The sequence below is a fragment of the Catharus ustulatus genome, chromosome 2 (genome assembly GCF_009819885.2).
Source record: "Catharus ustulatus isolate bCatUst1 chromosome 2, bCatUst1.pri.v2, whole genome shotgun sequence".
NCBI classification, from domain to species: Eukaryota; Metazoa; Chordata; class Aves; order Passeriformes; family Turdidae; genus Catharus; species Catharus ustulatus.
Genome location: NC_046222.1, coordinates 65,522,447 through 65,542,342, shown reverse-complemented (window position 1 = coordinate 65,542,342; position 19,896 = coordinate 65,522,447). Strand labels below are relative to the sequence as shown.

The following is a 19,896-nucleotide window of genomic DNA, read 5'->3' as shown; positions in this document are numbered from 1 at the left end:
CTTATCTATAGTTTGGTGCATGTGTGTGTGAAACTGTACATCTTTTCTGAGAAGAGAGTGTACTAAAAATGGTTGTGATTCTCTTGTTAATCCTAGCATACCTGACTTTTTTTTCAGTCTGATTGCCAAGGGACTATGGATAAGGATTTTTATGGTTTTGATAAACATCTTATGAAAAGTTGTTTGTATAACAGCTTTCAGTTGTATGAGTTTGTATTTTTGTGTCTTTATTTTATTTAATGCAGTCTCTTATATTTAAATAATTCTGTTGTTGTATGGCATTTAAGACTGTTTTTCTTTTTTTTCCTATCCCATTATAGGAAGATATGAATTTAAATGAAGACAAGAAGATGCCATTGAGAGAAAAGGATTTCAATACCAAAAAAGAAATGGTGATGCAATATATTAGTACTGCTTCCAAGTCTGTAAGTAAATCACTAAAAGCTTACATTATTTCCTGTTGGATGGAAAAAGTGAGGAATGCACATTATATTCCTTTGACTAACTTCTGTTTCTCATATTGCCCTTTAAAAATGTTTGTGTCTGTCTTACTGTTTTACAAGATACTGTGGCAGATAGTTACTTTTACTTGAAATGTGTCTTCTATGCAGAAACCAGCATTTTTTTTGGTAAAGGTATGGCTAAGAGTAGAGTTGGAAAGATGCTGCAAAAACTTGTTGCAAAAGTTTGGTGTGAATCTTTTTCTTTTTTAGCATTGTTTAAAAAGCATTCCTCAACTAATCATCCCTTTTCATGCCTGACCTAAAACAGAATTCATGTCTGATGCTACGTAATAGTTGATAATGAAAGTGTTGTGTGCAAAATCAATTATTGTCCATTTTTTACCTACAGAGATAATGACTGGTTGTTCTAAAGCAGTGCAAGGAGTTGTATGCAAGGGCCGAATTAAGGATGTAGGTGGCATAAGAAAAACTGCTTTGTTTTTGCAGTGTGGGCACTGACTCCCATGCTAAATGCTGCATATCTAATCCATAGCTAATCAGATATTCTGATTGTTTTTGAAGTCATATGTTTGAATCTTCAACTGTCACTGTTGTATGTAACTAGAGATATCAGTAAAAATTGCCTGTATGTGATTTTAACTAAATACTGAGAAATTAAAACATTAAAGATAGTAATTTAACTGAGGTATTTATCTTACTGTCTACTTCACATTGCATACATTATTATGTAATGCTTTAACACTTTTAGGAAGGTATGCCTTGTGCAGGACTGAACTGCCTGGAGATTACTTTATTTAAGATGAGTTTATCAAAGCTATGAGTCTTTCTATAGCTTAACAGGTCCTTTCTATAGCTTAACAGAAGATTAGGTCTAGCTTGTTTTTCTTTAATTTTAGAGATATTGCATGGAAAATCAAGAAACTTCAGACAAGTAAATCTTACATTCTTGAAATGCATCTACCCAAAATAGTATGTGAGGGATTTATATATCATTGGCACCCCAAGTGTCCATATGTATTTTATGACCTCAGTTGTTTTATCTAAAAAATAATGTGGTAATAGGACATGACTGGCTGTGCAGAGTTGCTGCATTCACATTTCTTGCTGAAATTATAGCATACTGATGGTGGTGATGTTAAGGCTGTCTTTGTCAAGAAAAAGGTTTTCATGTCTTTGCTTCTTGGCCACAGAGTAGGTGTCATTGAGCCTTTCTGAGTGCTGTTTGCAATTTTCCTTTTTACTTTGGATGTCATCACACTTGTGTTTTGGCAATGGAACTTCTTGCACTATGCCCAAAGCAGCTGTATAAGGTACTTTTTTGAAGAGGATGGGTCTCTTTCCTTCCCCGGGTTTGTTCCCACACACTGTTGTCTTGGATGTTTTCCCTAAAGGTCTCAACAACATTTTCTCCATTTTGTTCCCTTATTCTGCTGCTAGCCTAATATTCCTCTTTCTGTGGTGGGAGATGACTAAAGACCAATCCAAGCAGGGAAACTTGTCTTTCCTGAACTCTCTTTCTGCTGTTGTGTCTACTGGAAGTGACATTTACCTGTTGTGTGGTGGGAGAAACTGTTTCTGTGAGGCACAGATTCAGCACTTTGATCCAGTTGTGCTTCAGATGATTTCAGATTAGTGCTGGAGCTAATGGGATGGCAAATTCCTTCCCTTGCCATTGGAAACTCTTTGTTCCTGGCATGCTTTTTCATTCCTCGAGTTAGTTGGACTGAACGCTTTCTGAGTCTAGTGAAAACAGTGCACTGCACCCTGAGAGTGCTTGGCTAACTTTTGGTGTATCCTGACTTTGTGAAAGTGTCATACTTTTTTGGAACAGTTGAAATGGCACATAGCTCCTGATTATTGTGTGCAACTAATCTCAACTCAGGCTTCTCCTTCTATAAGTGATACTGCAGTAACTTCTTTTGATACTAATTCTTTTCATACTTCTTGAAATTTAAGGAGATGGGTACTAAGATATTTTGCCTTGGGAAAGATATCTTCATTCATAACTGTTACGGAGAGTACTGAGCAAGTTTCGTTTAAAGCAGTTATCATTTTAAAAACTATTAAAATGAAGAACAGAGACTGCATCTCTAATGAATCGATGAAAATGAAACAGCCTCTGGTGATCAAAGTGGGCTTTACTGTAATCAAAGCTTTATCATTGACCTCAGTGTCAGGGTTTCTCTTTCTTAGAAGTGCACAACTCCTTTCCAATAATTACAAAGCACACCTCTTTGCATAGTAATACTTGCAGAAAAGAAAAGTTTTGAAAATAAATTTCTCTGTTATGGGGCTAATACTCAAGGGGAAATAAAAGCAGCATTCCTATCATGTTACTCAACCATAGGTTTTGCTGTTTTATATGTTTAAACCACACAAATTGGGTTTTTAAAGTGATTTTTCTTCTCAAGATTTTGTTTTTGTTGCTTACATTGTGCCCTTGTAGTGTTTTAACTAGATTAATTAAGGCTGACTTCATGCTGCATCTGCTCACAGACCAGTTGTTCTTCAGTTGAGCAATTAAGTTTCTAGAGGCACTGAGCCTCAAGATATTTCCTGTTTCTCAGTTAACTTGAACATTTTGAACTTAAGCAGCTTTTCTCATGCTGAAATACAGCTAATATAATCTGTTTCACAATTGGTACCAAATGCAGCTCTCATTTTATTTAAGCAGCGGCAGATGTATCATATTCTTATTATGTTGCAGAACTTTGGCATAACTATGAATAAGTGGCACTTAGCACTGTGGTAGTTTGTTGTACAGACATTCACAGTTTACTGGTTATTTTGCATAGGGTAATGTTCCAGTGGGGAACTGAGTCTGAAATGGGATGACTGGTTACTCTCTGGATGTTGACGTGGCTCTCTGCTGTGTGTGACACTGTTTTCAGACAGGTCATTTCTGAAATGTCATTCTAGTGAATTCTTCTAGTCTGACTGGGTTCCTGTCCTATGTGACCTTTGCACTGCACATATTGGCATTGATTATATTAAATTCCTTGCAAAATATCTTCTAACCATCTTAACTGTATGTCCTCTCCGTATGACTGTCCTATATGACTGTGCATCAAAAGAAGGCAATTTTACTGACAACTTATAAGTATTTTGATTACATCAGTTTTGTCAATTTTACAGCAGGAACTGCTGGGAGAAGTCACTGGAAATGACAGGTCCTCCACACAGGATATTAATCCATATGCTTAGGCTTAAAAGTAGCGCTTATCAAGTAGCGTATGCACATCAGGAGCTGCCAGCAGAATATCTGTGACTTTTTGAAATTTCCAACTCTCTTGTAACATTTAGTTAAATACTTTGTCGTGATGGCTGCTGGGAGTTTGTTTGGTCATTTTGTCTCTAGTCAGTCTGTTATCTCATCTATGCAGAGTACAGCTGAAGTAAAATGAAGGAAAACTGAAAATACTGAGTTTCTTTTAGTTTATGGGAACATTTATTGTTACTAATTTTTTAAAATTTTCTTTGATAGGGTTTCCTAGATCTGTCTTCCAGATTCTCACCTCAATCCTCATCCTTTGATGTATATCTCATCTACTTTTTGTGGAGCATAATTATTGGAAGTTACCCTCATACTTTAGCAAGCAGGGATATCCATCAATTCAGAAGTATGTTCAGAATGACATTCCATGTATTACGCATGGTGTTTCAAAATATGAGATGTTATATTTTTGGGATGATTCCTCGAAGCAGGTTTTTTTTTGGGTTTGGTTTGGTTTTGTTTTGTGTTTTTTTTGTTTGTTTTTGTTTTGGTGTCTGGAGCATCTGTTATCAAGTCTGTGGAAATATAGTTGGTATGGAGACTATTATATCCCCGAATGTTCTGTTGTTGCAGAGTCATGGAATAGAATTAGACTAGAAGAGATCTGTGGAGATGATGGCATCCAACTTCTTATGTATTCCAATTGTAATGTCTCTGATAGGGGAGACTACAGAGTGTGCCTGAGCAACCTGTTCCAGTGCTTGATCAGCCTTATGCTTAAGAAAACAGAGGGAGGAGGGGAGAAGTTTGTATTTGTCTTATATTTAACTGATTTCCTGTATTTCAGTTTGTTCTTCTTGTCCTTTCACTGACAGGGCTCCCCTGAGCCTTCTCTTCTGGGGGCTAAACTATCTCAGTACTACCAACCTGTCCATGTACATGGATTCTCTTGTAATTGTGTCCACAGCCCTTTCTGGACTCATTCACGATGTCCATGTCTCTCATACTGGGGAGTCAGGAACTGGACAGAATTCTCCAGATGTCTTACCATTGCTGAGCTGAAGGGAAGGGTCATCTCTCTCAACCAGATGGTGATGCGCTTACCTATGGTCAACTTGTCATCCATCACACCCTCTATTTTCCTACAAGCCTACATTCCAGCTGGTAGCCCCAGCACACGTTGGTGCATGGGATTATTCCTCCTCAGGTTCAAGATTTACAGTTTTCTGCTGTGGAACTTCCTGAAATTCCTCTGCCCATTTTTCCTGTCTGTTAATGTCCCTCTGGATGGCAGCTCAACAGCCTGGTCTGTCAACCACGTTTCCCAGCTTTTAACTTCGTTTCTCTGCTAGAAACTACTACTTCATAGAAGAAAAGATTAGTTCTTAGTATTTCCAGAAGATCTAACAAAGGGAGAAAACATCATCTATATGAAGCTATCTGTAATAATATAATGAGACTACCTCACCACTTACAGTGAATAATTTTAACTTATTATTGCACTGCAAGACTAATTCTCTTCAATTACTGACTTAAGCCACTAGTTAATCAGGAACTATTTAGTAAGTATCTTTGTGCAACATGACAGTTGTGCTTCTATTTTCAAAAAAGGAGTCTTGCAATGAATTAACTCAAATCTAAGTTTTATGGCCAATTGTATGCCTGCTTTTTTGTATTTAGATATGTTCTGTGGAAAATCTGTGAATCCTTAATGTGAAATGGATATTAGGTGGACTAGACTTCTTATTTTTCAATGTCGGGGATTTCTACTTCTGCAAGAGCAGAAGGTACTGCAGTAGTGCGCTGAGTGTTCTAGTGTGCTGCTTCTTTGCTCTGTATGCTTATGTGACTGCAGTCACCCTTCTGGACATGTGCCCTGTGATCTCTTCAGAAGACCTCGTGATTGGTTTTTTCTTCCGTTGAATATTGAATATTAAGATGTTTGCAATGCATAATCAGAATCCATTCAATACAACAATTTTATTTCACTGAGCATGCGTGATGAATTTGTACATTTGATGCCTGTTGTTTTTGTCTGCTGATAATAAATTTATTCGTAAAATGACCAAATTTAATCAAATAGTCGGTAAGATCAGTTATGGATTTGCAGGTTTACATTATATATTTTTCAAGGAACAGATCAAAGCTTAGCCATTAATAATCTATTTAAGTTCTAGATGCACCAAATAAAAAACAAGTGTATTTTCTGTGTTTCAGGGAAGCCTCAAGAACAGTAGGAAGATTTCTCCCCAAGAATTTATTCAGGATTTAAAATCTGGGTCAACGGATGAAAGACTAGTCACTTGCTTAGAATCTCTCCGTGTGTCCTTGACTAGTAATCCTGTCAGGTAACATCATTAGCACATGTTGAAGAGATTAATCATATTCTAATTTCTTAATGGATTAAAATTAATGGATATGTAGATGTACATGTTTCAAGGTTTTCCAGTTAATGAGTATGTATGCATTAGTGAATGATTGTAACTTCTTTCTTTTTCATTGATTATGTATCCTCTGTAGGTCTATTATTTTTAATAGAGGTGGCTGATCTGTACAAAGTAATACTAAGAGAAGGTAAATTAAATGTGATGCAGAAGCACTTCTCTTTGTTTTCTAGTGCTAAGTAGTCAGTTATTTTTCATTTTTATTTTTGAAGTCTTTGATCTTCTAACTTATTTTTGTCAGGGCGGTCAGTAATGGGAGTTAGGCACATTGGTGTAAAAACATATATATTTCTAAATGCATGCTGCTGCTTCTGTCCAGTGTACAGTAATTTCACGACCATAAGGCGCACCGGACTTTAAGGTGTACTTCTGGGTTCGGACCAAAATTTTAGTCAAAAGGGTGTGCCTTATAGTCGTGAAATTACTGTAAAGTAAATGAAATATTGGGACATGATTTAAAAAGGATTGCACAACTTTATTTTCTCTGGCTTGGCAGAGTTACTGATGTGGGTCTTCTCTATGGGTATTTACTTCTTTCCTTCTATTAATTTGTTTCTGAATTGGGTTGTCTTATTTAGAATATATCATGGTTCATGTGGAACAGTAGTCTGAGTTATTCTGACAAGGGGTTTTCGATTAGCCTTTATTTGTAAATTTTATTTTTAGTTCACAGAGAAAATCTAAATCCTTACTGAGTAGTTAGTTCTCTAGTACTTAGAAACAGGTATTGAAATCTATGGTTTACTGCAAAAAACTGTTTATTTTCCATCACTATAAAAATAAAGCTTCTAAAAGGACAATCTTAGTCACTAATCTTCAGTTAAATAATTTAGGTATTTTGACCTCACAGTTGCCAGCACAGTTCATAAAAGTGGTTCAAGTGATCTAGCTGTACATAGTATTAGAGATAACTAGTTATCTGCAACTATTTCTTCTCCTCTTGTGTACTAGTTGCAACAGATTGAATTTCATGATGAGGTCATTTTTAATAAATACATTGAAAATAGAGGCACTGATAACTTAATATTTTGTCAGAATGACAAAAAGCTAAGTGTTTTCTTTGGGTAGTGTAAGTAGTTTTTTTTTCTCCTGTAGAAGCAGAGGTAAAGGCAGTAAGAATGCATCAGTACTTTAGTGGATCATCCCCAGCTGTTGGATGTACAGCAGTGTGGCTGCTCATAATTCTGCTAGTACAAAATGCTCAAAGAAATGAATCTTGTCAGATTATCTTTAGGACAGTTATGTCCAGATTTGCCAGAAATAGCTGTCAGTTATTTGCCTAATCTGTTTCAGAATAAAACACCCGTCCAAGAAAGAGAAAATCTATCTTCATAATATATTTACTTTTAGAAGAAAAAATATAAAAATATCTGGTTTTCTCTTCCTATAATTTTAAGTGCTGCTGTCAGCGTACCATTACTTGTATTTGATATCAAGGGGTTTTGAGCATTACTAAAAAGGATCATGAAGCATCTGTCTCATGTAGAAACAACTGGCCAAGGGTTTAAACCTCATCAAAAGATGCCTTTGGTGTGGCTGAAATTTTAACTTATTGTAGTATTCTCTTGGAGCTATTTTGGGTTCAAAACCATCCAGTTGTACCTGCTTTTATTTATGGTGACAATTTTCTTTCACTCTGCTCAGTCTTCGAAATGTCAATTTTTTAAAATGTCTTTTTTCTTTCTCTCTAGCTGGGTTGAAAACTTTGGCCGAGAAGGTCTGGGACTACTGTTGGATGTTTTGGAACGATTGGTTGAGACAAAAAAGTAAGGATTTAATATAAAACTATTAGCTTTTCTTAATATTTAAAGAGCATTTATTGACACTACATTTTTGATTTATTCAGTCAGGACAGACTTGTGAAGAGGAGTCAGCATAAAGTAATACAGTGTTTGAGAGCCTTCATGAATAATAAGGTATGGGTTTTTATTTAATCTAGAAAACTAAATTACTACAGTTCAATTAGATAAGGTACGTAATGAGGATAATTTGGTGCAATTTGAAGTGGTGGGTTGATCAGTTATGAAGTTCTTTCTGTCTGCCAGAAGTCTGCCACTCTCTGCAGAAATGTTACAAGACAATAATGCAAACTTTTAAAGCTGATACATACCCTTCTTACAGAATAAGTGATCTATTTGTGACTTTTCTCTCATTTAATTTTTTTGATTATTTCACAGACTTAAATGTCATTTGAAATACTTACTTGAGGGGGAACCATTGGTGTCATTACAAGATACTTGATAGCCATTTGGATTCCCTCCCTTACAAATGTTCTTCTATTATTTAGTATGGGTTGGAAAGAATTTTGGGAGAAGAAAGGAGCCTTTTGTTGCTGGCCAAAGCAATTGATCCCAAGCAAACAAACATGATGACGGATATAGTTAAACTGTTATCTGCAATGTGCATTGTTGGAGAGGAAAATACGTAAGTACGGTATTTATGCAAGAAATATTAAGGTAATTTTACAATATCTCAAATTATAGTTATACCTGAATGAAATGATAAAAATTTCAATTTAGGTTTGAAAGTAGTATCTGTATTATTTTGTCAGTTTTCAGAATACTTTTGTGATTTTTTTATCATGGTCATATCAGTGAATTTTCTTTTTCACACCTGGATGATCTGGTAACATGGAAATAGTTATGCAGCAATTCTTCTGCTTAACATTTATTAGCGTAATTTTCTTAATCCTTGTAATCCAGCAAGTCATTCTTTGGTTACAAAAATCTCTAAAGGCAACAAGTATTGCTTAAACCTCCTAAATTTGTTTACAAGAAATTGAGGCAGATTAATAATTTGGCAACATGGCTTTTAAGATAGCAACTAAACAAGTTTAAATATCTCTCCTGAGTGAAATGATTCTCTTTTCTCACAGCCTTGAAAAAATTTTGGAAGCTGTAACAGCAGCAGCGGAGGAGAGGAATGTTGATAGATTCTCTCCTATTGTAGAAGGTCTTCAGGATAACTCAGTTCAGCTGCAAGTAAGTAATTTTTTTTTAACCACTGCAACAAGTAAAAACAAAATTACATATTTTTCTGAACTGAAAAAGTAATTACAATAGAAAAGAGTAGAGATACTGTTTCAAATTGGGGTCAAATTTTGGAATATTGTTTATAGTTTTGTCTTTTAAGATGTGGCATGGGAATATTCAGCCTGGAAACATGGGGGTGTTGCAGGTCAGTTTGTTGGTTTCTATTCAGTGAGATCTTACCTTATTTAAAATAAAGGATAAATCATATGTTTGGATGCAAAAAGATCATATAACTTCTGGCAATGTTTCTTGAAATTGAAGATTAATTATAGTAAAAAAGCAAGTTTTTTAGGCAACTGCATTTTATAATTAATGTTTCAAACCATTAGGAGGTCTGTTCACTTTATGATATTATAAAATTGCACTCAGAGGGTCTGAGGAAAGGAAACTTGCACCTTATTTTCAATTTGCTTCAGTTGGATGTAGGGTTTACTGCAGGAAGGCACAAAGTATTTACACTGTATTTGAATGATTATTATAAATCATTGGTTTGAGAGTGTAGCTGTGAGCTCATTATATTAATGCAATCTGGTTGAACTGAGAGCTGTTCAAAATTGTAATTCTTTCTGACTATTACAAAAATAGTAAAAGATTAATCTAAATTTTGAAAGAAATGTTTGCATTACTCAACTTTTATATTAAATAGTTCATGTCTGACAATAAAAGTTGCTGTTTGTTTCATTTGTCTCACAGAAAAACTAACCATGAAGGAATAATATCTCTATAAAGGTGGAGAATGTTGAAAAAATAGCCCCTTCTTCCTTACCTCTTTTCTCTGCTAATCATAGAATGGTTTGGGTTGGAAGCTCCTTTAAAGATCATGTGCTTCCAACCCAGGTACCATGAGGGGGCATCTTTTCACCAGACCAGGTTGATCGAGGCCTTGTCCACTTCACCTTCCAGAACACTTCCAGAGATGGGGCATCATCCACAGTTTCCCTGGGCTATCCATAAATTTTATGGAATTTCAAAAAGATTCTGAGATATCAACTTTTCTCTGGGGTGTTAAAAAAATCTAAAAATATTTTGATTCAGTTGAGAGAAATGCTTTAGATCACAAAAATTCTTTTTCAATTTCAGGATGTTGTATCTAAGTTCAGAGGATTCAAGAGTCTCTATAGAGCATATAAGGATTTGAGGACTACCAAATTGAAATTAGGAAGATTTTTTTTGAGTGTTAGGCTTTCAGATGTGATGCTGAATTTTCAGGGCTTGTGTATATTTGCATCTGTGTAGATTTAATGAAAAAAAAAAAAACCTACTGTAGATTTAATATAGAAAAAAGTTACTATTTGTAACCTCCTTTTCTTTGTAGTTGAAAATGCACGTGAAACCTCTCCTAAGAGCAGCTCATTACTCTATTTGAACCATCAGGCAAATTGAGTTAATCCTTTGTCCTTCTTGTTTTATCTATCATGAGTACTGTTTGCAGGGGTGCTCAACTCCATGAGCAAGATACCACCGGTGAGATTACCAAATCAGTGCAGAAAACTTCAGCTCAGTTACCTATGCAGTAACATTTTTTTTATTTTTCTAGGACTATTCTTCAGATATTAAAAATGTTTGTTCCTACTAATTTTGCCTTCTGTTGATTGGGTTATACCTCCATCTGGTATTTTGTTATCCTCTGGTATAGAAGCATTGTTAAAAAGAGAATTTACTTTAAACGTTACCGTTGCAATACTTCTGCTAAAATACTTATACCAAATATATTCATTTAGCTTTGCTGAGAGTGTTAGCCTGAAGTTCCTGCAAATAGGTAATGCTTTGCTGTTTTGCTGTGTCTTGTGTATACATGGAAACTCATTAAAAGTTATTTTGTCTTTTTTTTTTTTTTTTGAGATAAACTTTCATTAGAGTATGTTCCTTCTGCTAAAAGGCTTTTTGATATTTACTTTTTCTGCCTTCATAAATGGTTGATAGATTTTTTTGTTTTTAAGATCAGAAAAATCAAGGTTTCTCATGTGAATCAGTTGTAAACCTTTCTAACAATGACATTGACCCAGTGGTTAATTTGACAGGTTTTAATGAGACAGAAGTTTACAGTTGTCAATTACTTGGCATACTTGCCTTGATTGTCTGCTTGACTTACGTAGGCTTGCTTTGTGGCAGTTCAATTTGACACTAACAACTGACCTTTTCAATTTTGAATTGACTTAACATTTCTGTTACTAGAAGACTGAATACATAAAAGGCCTCAGTAGGGTGATTTTTTTGTATTTTTAGTGAAAGCTCTATCTATTTTTTGCATTTGTTGTATTAAAGTAAATGTAGTTTAACATCTTAAGTCTAAAATGCATACAGGGCAATCTGGTGCCTTGTATATTTATGATGACAACTGAAAAGTCTAATACTTTGCTTGTTCAAGTCATGGAGGCAGGAAATACAGCTTTTCTGGCACAACCCATTTTGATATGTAAGAAAGTTATGAAAAGAACAACTTCTTTGTTGCCTACTTCTCATTCTTCTAGTAGAATCAAATGAGTGTTCATACTCTCTAATCATCAAGTTTCAACACTGCTTCTCAAGCAAGTGGTTTAACTAACAGGAGAGTGTTATTCTTCCATGCAGATCTAGTTGCAGGGGTCAGCTCCTAATTTTCCAGTTAGGACTGAGAAGAAGTACTATGGTGAAGCAAAGGTGCAATTTTTCCTTTCCTGGTTAAGTTCCTGAAGAATGGACACCACTCATCCCTGTGGAAACATGCAGATCCACACATATCCTAGGAGAAGCATTTTTGTGACAAAGTAGAAGATCCTAGATATTCATCACTAACCTTATCCTCCCAGTATTTTCAATTGTCAGGGAATACCATTTAATATTTATAATTTAATAATATGAGGATGTGATATGGCTGTGACATTTTAGTTTCCTCAATAACTTGATGATTTTTGTTTGCTCTGTGCTAATGAGGTCCTTTCCATAATGACTTATGTAATAGGGTCAATCAGAACAAAGTTTAACTTACCTAAATGTCAAGATTGAAGAGAAACTAATGTCAAATTATTGTCATCTTGTGTGATTTAAGTATTTTATGCTATCTGCTAGGTATTGAATTAATTTCACTTGGAGTATGAGTTAAATGTTTGTGATTTATTATTAGGTTCCTACTGTTGCCTTTATCATTAATCCTTTAAAAAGTCTTTAAACTTAGGAAAAAGATGTTGTGATCTCATTTACTCAAATTTAGATGTGTAAGCGATGTGCCTTGCTTAGACTTGTTTTTTCCTTCCTCTTGTATAACTTTTTCTCATTCTGTTTTTTGTAGGCTTGTGTTTGGGACTTTCACTTTCTTTCTATTTTCTACACAACTTTCTATTTCTGCACAAATAAATAGTCTGCTAATATTATCCAATGCATCTTTGTCTTGTGTGTTCCAGGAAGGCTAAAGTATGGTTTTGTTATGAACTGCAATTGAATTCCCACTTGATCAAATTTGACTAGAAATACTAGAATGATAGTACATCTTACTGATGTATTTCTTGCTTTTCATTGTTGTATCATGGCTCTGTTTGAATAGCACATGTGCACATGTACTGTGTCAATTTGGCAAATTAAAAAAAAAGTCTTTTTTTTTTTTGAAACAACTGCATCTGTACACATCCTTTTGTTGAAATTTCCCTGCTATCTCAAAGATAAAAGTATAGTTTGCTCTCAGTCAGGATTTTCACAATAGTACTTTTTCAGTCTCTGATTGACTCTTCGCTGATAGTTTACATCATTTGTGGTAAATGCTGTTTCCTTGCTTAGCAGTCCATTCATACAGTGTTTTGTTGAAAAACATACTGTGTTTTAAACTGCTGAGAACAATGACAAAGGTTCTAAATTGTATGTAATCAAAAAACATGGAGTTGAAATGTAAATGTAACCTTGTAGTACTGTACTTTAGCACTGACTGTATGGTAGTGATGTCAACAATCTTAGAAATGCCTCACTGATGTTAGCAGAAGAGCAGGTGTTGGTGGCAGCTGTCAATGCACTGAATTACTGGCGTTGAATGGCACAACTAATTGAATCCAGAAATTGCAATTGAATGAATGAAGATTTTGTACTCCAGAGAGATGAATTGGAGATGGTATAACTTGTTTCGACTAAATAAGATCAAAATTAGGGGAAGTAAAAATTTTCATCTTGGCTACTGAAGGGGAAGACAAATACTCATGAAGTGGACCCATACAAAAAAAATACAAAAAGCTTTAAGAATAAAGCCCATACTCAGATAATAAGACAATATATTCTGTAAGGTTTTATTGCAGTAAATTTAACTGGTTTGCTTGCTTGCATTTTAAACTACTTGTTGCATCCAAATTTTTCTGTTGGGACATTGTAACTTGTGCAGTTTGTGGGCATAAAAATACACCTGGTATTCAAAGACAAGAATTTAATTTTCAATCTAAGTGACGTCTTAGTGGTCTAATAAAATTGCTGTCAGTAGTGCTAACACTTCTCCACTCCTATCCCATGCCTATACCTTTCTATGCTGCATTTCATTTAGGTCATATTCTACCCACTAGTTACAGAAATGTATGTAATGGTAATCTTTATGCCAGAGACTTGTACAAGACTAAGAAAAATGTACAACTAGTGGGGTGATAGTCATTCTGTTACTAGACAAATCCTGTTACAACTAAATAAGCCAAAAATGAACTCCAGACAGGCAAGCCAAGACTTGATGAAGCCTGAGGGATCTAGAAGCATGTGGTGTTAGCTTCATACAAACCTGTAGCCTGTTACTAGCAAAAATAAGTGGGCTACAAGGCCATGTGTTCTGAATAAGACTGTAGAGGACTACAGACAAATATTTAATATGAGGAGCTTTTTCTGTGTTCAAAAGTACTTAGTTGTGCAGCAGAACCTCTCTTCTGTGTTGCATGTTGTTGAGACAATTCCTGGAAGATTTTATTCAGTCTACTTTTGAAAAATGAACTGGGCACTTTAGCTGGTTTCAAAATTTTTGTTATTGTAGTGTTAGCATTTGGATGTAAGAAAATATTATTTGTATTTATCTTTTGGTTGTTGTAGTTTCCTTTGCTGGGGTTAGCACTCAGTTCTCTGTTACCTAGTGTAAAGTGACACTTTGGCAGTAACACACAGAGTAACTCTTAGGAAAAAATACTTGTACAGAAACAGGCTTCAAGAGCAATACAGAAATTTTGTTTGACTTTTAAGAAAATAATTGATAAGTTAACAAAGTCCTATTTTCCCCTAAGTTTCCAAAATACTGTAGACGTATGTACAGAAACAAATTGTATAAAATAAGGGAAATAACACGTTTCAGGGAGGAGAAATGTCATGAGAATTGTTCAGGCACTACAAAGATGAAGAATCCACTGTTGCCACTGTTACAGTTAAAGGCTCAGATTATTATCAATTTAGCAGCTTTATAAGAGAAGAATAACCAAGGGTTGTTTCTTATTTATAACTTCAAAGAAGCCCCAAATCAGGAAGATCTTTCTCCAGTAAATATACTTTATTTAAGACAAAGTAGTCAATGTTGTGGTATTGTTATATACCTATATAACTATATTAATATTTAACTGAGTTCTTTTAAAACTGTGTACTACTAATGTAATGCCAATACTATTCTGAAAGAAAACCACACCATAAGTATATTCCTGTTTGATATGTGAGGTTATTTATTTTTGCTCATCAGGTGATGATCTAATTGCCCTCACTGTAAAGCATATGGAGAAAGGATAGGAACAGACTTCTACTTTCTATTGCCTTGCCAAATCTGTTAAATACTTTACTTACAAAACATACAAAGGCAGACTTACAGTAAGGCAGGGAGGAAAACATTAGGAAACATTACTTCAACAGAATTTAATGCAATGACATAATTTTTGGGCCATAGAAACTTTTTTATAAACAAACTTTTAAACATCAAATTCAATATTATTATTTAATACTGCTAGATTTTTTTTTTATTTTGTCTTCTTAGCATATTATTTTCTACATTTTTTCTGAATTGTTTTGATATTTTGCAAACTTGTTTAAATTTTGGAAGTACAAATTAGATTGGAACATTCTTCCCTTACCCTTGGGCCTTTCAAACACTGTTCATTCGTTCATGAAATAGGTCTTTGCTTTGCAAAGCCATTTATTTATACTGTCTATTTAGTAATACATTTTTTTCTATTACAGTAATTTCACAATTATAAGCCACACCATTTTGACTAAAATTTTGGTCCGAACCCGGAAGTGCGGCTTATAATCAGGTGCGGCTTATATATGGACAAAGAACGAAAAGTTGCTGTTTTAGTTTGGAGGACAGGTGTCTGCTGAGAAAGGCAGGAACTTCTCTTTGAAATGGAGAATGTAAACCCCCTCTCTCCAAATTATTATAATTTTGAAATCAAGGGGCTTTCAGGCAAAGATAGGGGAATTAGGAATAACAGTTCTTTTCTAGGGAAATTAAAATGGAAATACAGTACTACAAAGAAACAAACCCCAAACCCTGACAAAGTCAGAGTACAACCTGACACCCCATCAGGCAGGGTGTTTGTAGCAGTCCCATTAAATGGTGGCTGCATCCTCCTGCAGTGACAGATGTGATTCAGTTGAAGCAGTGCTCCTGCAGAAGGTGCAATTTCCCTCTGGAGGTCCAGTGGTGATGTGGAGAAATCTGTTTTTCCTCTGGAGTCCAGTGGAGAAAGGGGCTCCCTTAGTTTCCCAAAACCTCTGTTTTTATCTTGGTAAGAAATGTTGGGCTCTTCCTCCTGACTGGAGCAACTTCCAATGGGATGAAGTAATTTTATCACTCCCACAGTGGGACTCAATGGGCCATGAGCAGAAAATGACTGGCTGGAGGAAGGATGGGTTGTGAAAAGATAAAGAACAATGCCCCGCCTGGTTTCAATGGATGACCCATTAGCAGAATATCTACCATTGAGATCAGGATCACTGCCCCCACCCTCAACAGATGGTGATAGAATAGATACCTTTTATCACACTCTGTATTGTAACGTGCGGCTTATAATCAGGTGCGGCTTATATATGGGCAAAGAACGAAAAGTTACTGACACCCGGAAGTGCGGCTTATACTCAGTGCGGCTTATAATTGTGAAATTACTGTAATAGAAAAAATGTAATATTACTAAATAGACACCCCCACCTCCACTTGCATTGCATTATTTTGTTTAGGTGTTGTAACTTGATTATTGTCTAACACTAGAGTAAGTTACAGAAGTCAATCTTAACACTTATGCAATTGTTTAAATAATCATTTTTAGTCCTCTATGCAATTTTGGGTGCCACAATTTAAGAAGGAGTAAGACTGTTAGAATGTCCAAAGGAGGGCAATGATGATGGTGAAGGGCCTTGAGGGGAAGCTGTATGAGGAGTAGCTGAGGTCACTTGGACTGTTTAGCCTGGAGGAGAATGAGGGAAGACCCCATTGCAATCTGCAATTTCCTCATGAGGGGAAACGGAAGGGCAGGCACTGATCTCTTCTCTGTGGTGACCAGTGAGAGGACCCCAGGAAACGGCCTGAAGCTGTGTCAGGGGATATTTAAGTTAAATATTAGGACTGGGTATCAGCTTTTCACCCAGAGGGGGGTTGGGCACTGGAGCAGCTCCCCAGGGAAGTGGTCACAGCACCAAGTGCATCGGAGTTCAAGAAACATTTGGACAATGCTCTCAGGCACAATTTGTGATTCTTGGGACTTGCCTGTGCAGGGCAGGGAGTTGGACTTGATGATCCTTTTGAGTCCCTTCCCACTCAGGATTTTCTATGATTTTATATATATAATTTAGTGTGATTTTCCTTATATATGTCAATAAAATGAAAACAATTGTTTTTTATTATTATGCAAAACTAGATATTTGCATGTACTGAATTTCATAGCAATTCTGAGGGAATAGAAATTAACTTCATCTCTTCAAGTAAGAAGAAGAAGTAAAGCTTATTCCTTCCTTCTATTACTGTTTTGAAGTTGTTGATGCAAGGTACGTAGTGTGTCAGGGTAATTTAAGAATGGATGCATTTGTGGCAGCTTTTATCCAGGAGAAGTGTTGGATGGGCTAGTACAGTGATCCCAGTCATGGCATCCTCCCTCGAGCATTCCTGTCCATTCAGACATCTCCAGAAGTTGAAAAGATGGTCCCAGCTCCTAGTGCAGTTGTGGTGCCCTCGAGGTTCTCTTTTCAAGTGACTCCAAATACCATAATTTATGGTATTGGGTGGAGAATGCCTGATACTTAATTGAGTCATTGTAGTACTTGGTCCCTAACCTGCTCAGTCTGCTTAACTTGATCTTCTCAACAGGTTCAAGCTCTCACATTAACAGATTGTTTACATTTGTTACATCTCTGTTCTCATTACTAAGCTGTTCTCTTCCAGAGTGTTAGCTAGTTAGTTCATCTGCATAGACTAACACTGCAGTCAAACAGGCCTAAATTATGCTAATTGCCATTCACCTCCATAGGTTCAGCTGAAGTAATATATAAAGCTACTCTCATACTTACATACTTTGCAGTAGGATAAAAGTGGGATTATGGTTCTGGTCTGTGCTATTATTTTAATACTTAGTAATGTTAGCATGTTCCTTCTGGAAACCTAATGGATGCTATTGTTTCTCACAGTCTGTACCAAAGTGGCTTGCACATCTAGTTGTTCTTGTGACCATATGTAAATTCAGTACTTGGAATTATGCATACTTTGAAGATGACAGGGATAGCATCTTTCCAGTATCACCTTTTGCCTATGGCATGATGCATCATCATTATGCCATAGGCAAAAGGTGATGCTGGATACATCATTATAAAAGGCTTTACCACAAAGTATTTGAACCAGATTGCTTTAATTGTTTACACAGTGTGTAAGATCCAAATAGAATTCTAATGTCTGGTGCTTTAAAAAAGCCCTTAAAATGGTGGAATTACTTGAATAGCATATTTTTTTGTAAATTGAAGGAAAACGTGCAAACAATAAATAGGGTAAAAAAAGGAAAAAATGGCTGTTTGCATCCAGGTTAGAGATAAACATTAAGTTGCCATGGTTCTAAAGGCTTGTGAATCTGGACGGTGAACTGCTGCTCCTGCCTATGGGTTTTCAAGATGAGTCTCTTGATTTTTTAGAAGAGGGACTACTCACTAGTTGGCCTGATTCTTCTGAGCTGAAAGATATAATGCTCAGTATGTTTAAAGAATGACTATTTCCGAAAGAAGCAGAATAAACCCCATTCTATTCTTAAGGCTTAGTTTAATTTAATCAACATTTAAAAAAATGCCTACAGTCTGTACACAGACTGTATTATGTCACTAACTTCTTATATATATGCGTAGAGATAAATGTGTATTTGCAATGATTTTTTTTTATACTGACTACTATACTTCATCTGCCAAAATTCATTGGCTAAAGGAGCTTGATATTTGTATAGAATGACAAAATTCAGTGCAGTGGTAAAATACTTTTTATGGAAATTTGTGAACTAGAGTTTGATATTTATATCTCATGTGGTTGATCAGGAATTTAAGTAGTTTAGTGATAAGATTACAGTAGTTTTATAATTAGAAATTATGTAATGCCTAATTATTAGTTTATTGTATCTTTTTGATTGTGATACATATTGAAATCTAAGAAATAGGATAGTTTATTATTTACTTTATTACAGGTAGCTTGCATGCAACTCATCAATGCTCTCGTTACATCTCCTGATGACTTGGATTTTAGGCTTCACATCAGAAATGAATTTATGCGCTGTGGATTGAAAGAGATATTGCCAGTAAGCATCTCATCATCTCTCTTTGCATTATTATTTAATTTTTTAAATTATTTAAACCTGAGAAGGAGAATGGGAGAGCAAGTTCTAATAAATTATTTTCAAAGGCATTTTATTAAGTTGGGGAAAGAGCAGTCAGATACGAGAATCGGCCTTCACTTAAAAGGTGAAATGTGCTCTCTGAGCTTTATTCTGATTCCTTGGCATTTTATGACTTAGCTTAAGAACATGTGACACTGTTGTACAAAAATTTTAAGCCAACCTGAAGTTAAGTTTACCTTTTGAATATTTAACCTAACTCATATGTTCTTGTAATTTTAAACTTTTAACTAACATAGACTTACACAATTTATTAAAAAGATACATTTATTTACATATGGAAGTGTTAATTTTGCAAACCCTTGTTCTGTTTCTTCTTTGCAGCATCTACAATGTATAAAGAATGAAGCACTAGACATTCAGCTGAAAGTGTTCAATGAGCATAAGGAAGAAGACATGATTGAATTCTCTCATCGTTTAGAAGATATTAGATCTGAACTGGAATATCCTTTTGAGGGCCAATATGATGTTTGCTTGTGTCAGAATTAGTGTAGCTGGCAGGAGCAGTACTGATCATTCCCCTTTACGGGGCACTGGTGAGGCTGCACCTTGAATTGTGTGCTCAGTTTTGGGTCCCTCATGCACAAGGACATGGAGAGGCTGGAGCATGTCCAGAGAAGGGGCTGGAGCACAAGTCTATGAGGAGCAGCTGAGAGAGCTGGGGTTATTCTGGAGAAGGATACTCAGGGAAGTCTTGTTGCTTGCAATGACTGCCTGAAAGTGAGGTGGGGGTCAGTCACTTCCCCAAGTAATAAGTGATTGAATGAGAGGAAAGGACCTTGAGGTGTGCTGTGTGAGGTTTAGATTGGATAATAGGAAAAACTTCCTAGAGAAAGAGTTGTCAAGCACTGGAATAGGCTGCTCAGGATGTGGTGGTGTCCCTATCCCTGGAGATAGATGGAAAGATTTGTAGACGAGGCA

At 35.6% G+C, this 19,896-nt stretch overlaps 1 protein-coding gene across 1 annotated transcript in view; it reads left to right on the top strand.

Moving 5' to 3' along the window:
- Positions 1–19,896, top strand: part of DIAPH3 (diaphanous related formin 3) — a 201,019-nt gene that overhangs the window by 3,398 nt on the left and 177,725 nt on the right. Inside the window, exons 2-9 of the mRNA XM_033053447.1 lie at positions 321–425; positions 5,896–6,026; positions 7,814–7,888; positions 7,969–8,038; positions 8,410–8,546; positions 8,998–9,103; positions 18,769–18,879; positions 19,300–19,418. Of these exons, the coding sequence (XP_032909338.1) occupies positions 321–425; positions 5,896–6,026; positions 7,814–7,888; positions 7,969–8,038; positions 8,410–8,546; positions 8,998–9,103; positions 18,769–18,879; positions 19,300–19,418 (854 nt within the window). The remainder of the gene's footprint in view (positions 1–320; positions 426–5,895; positions 6,027–7,813; positions 7,889–7,968; positions 8,039–8,409; positions 8,547–8,997; positions 9,104–18,768; positions 18,880–19,299; positions 19,419–19,896) is intronic.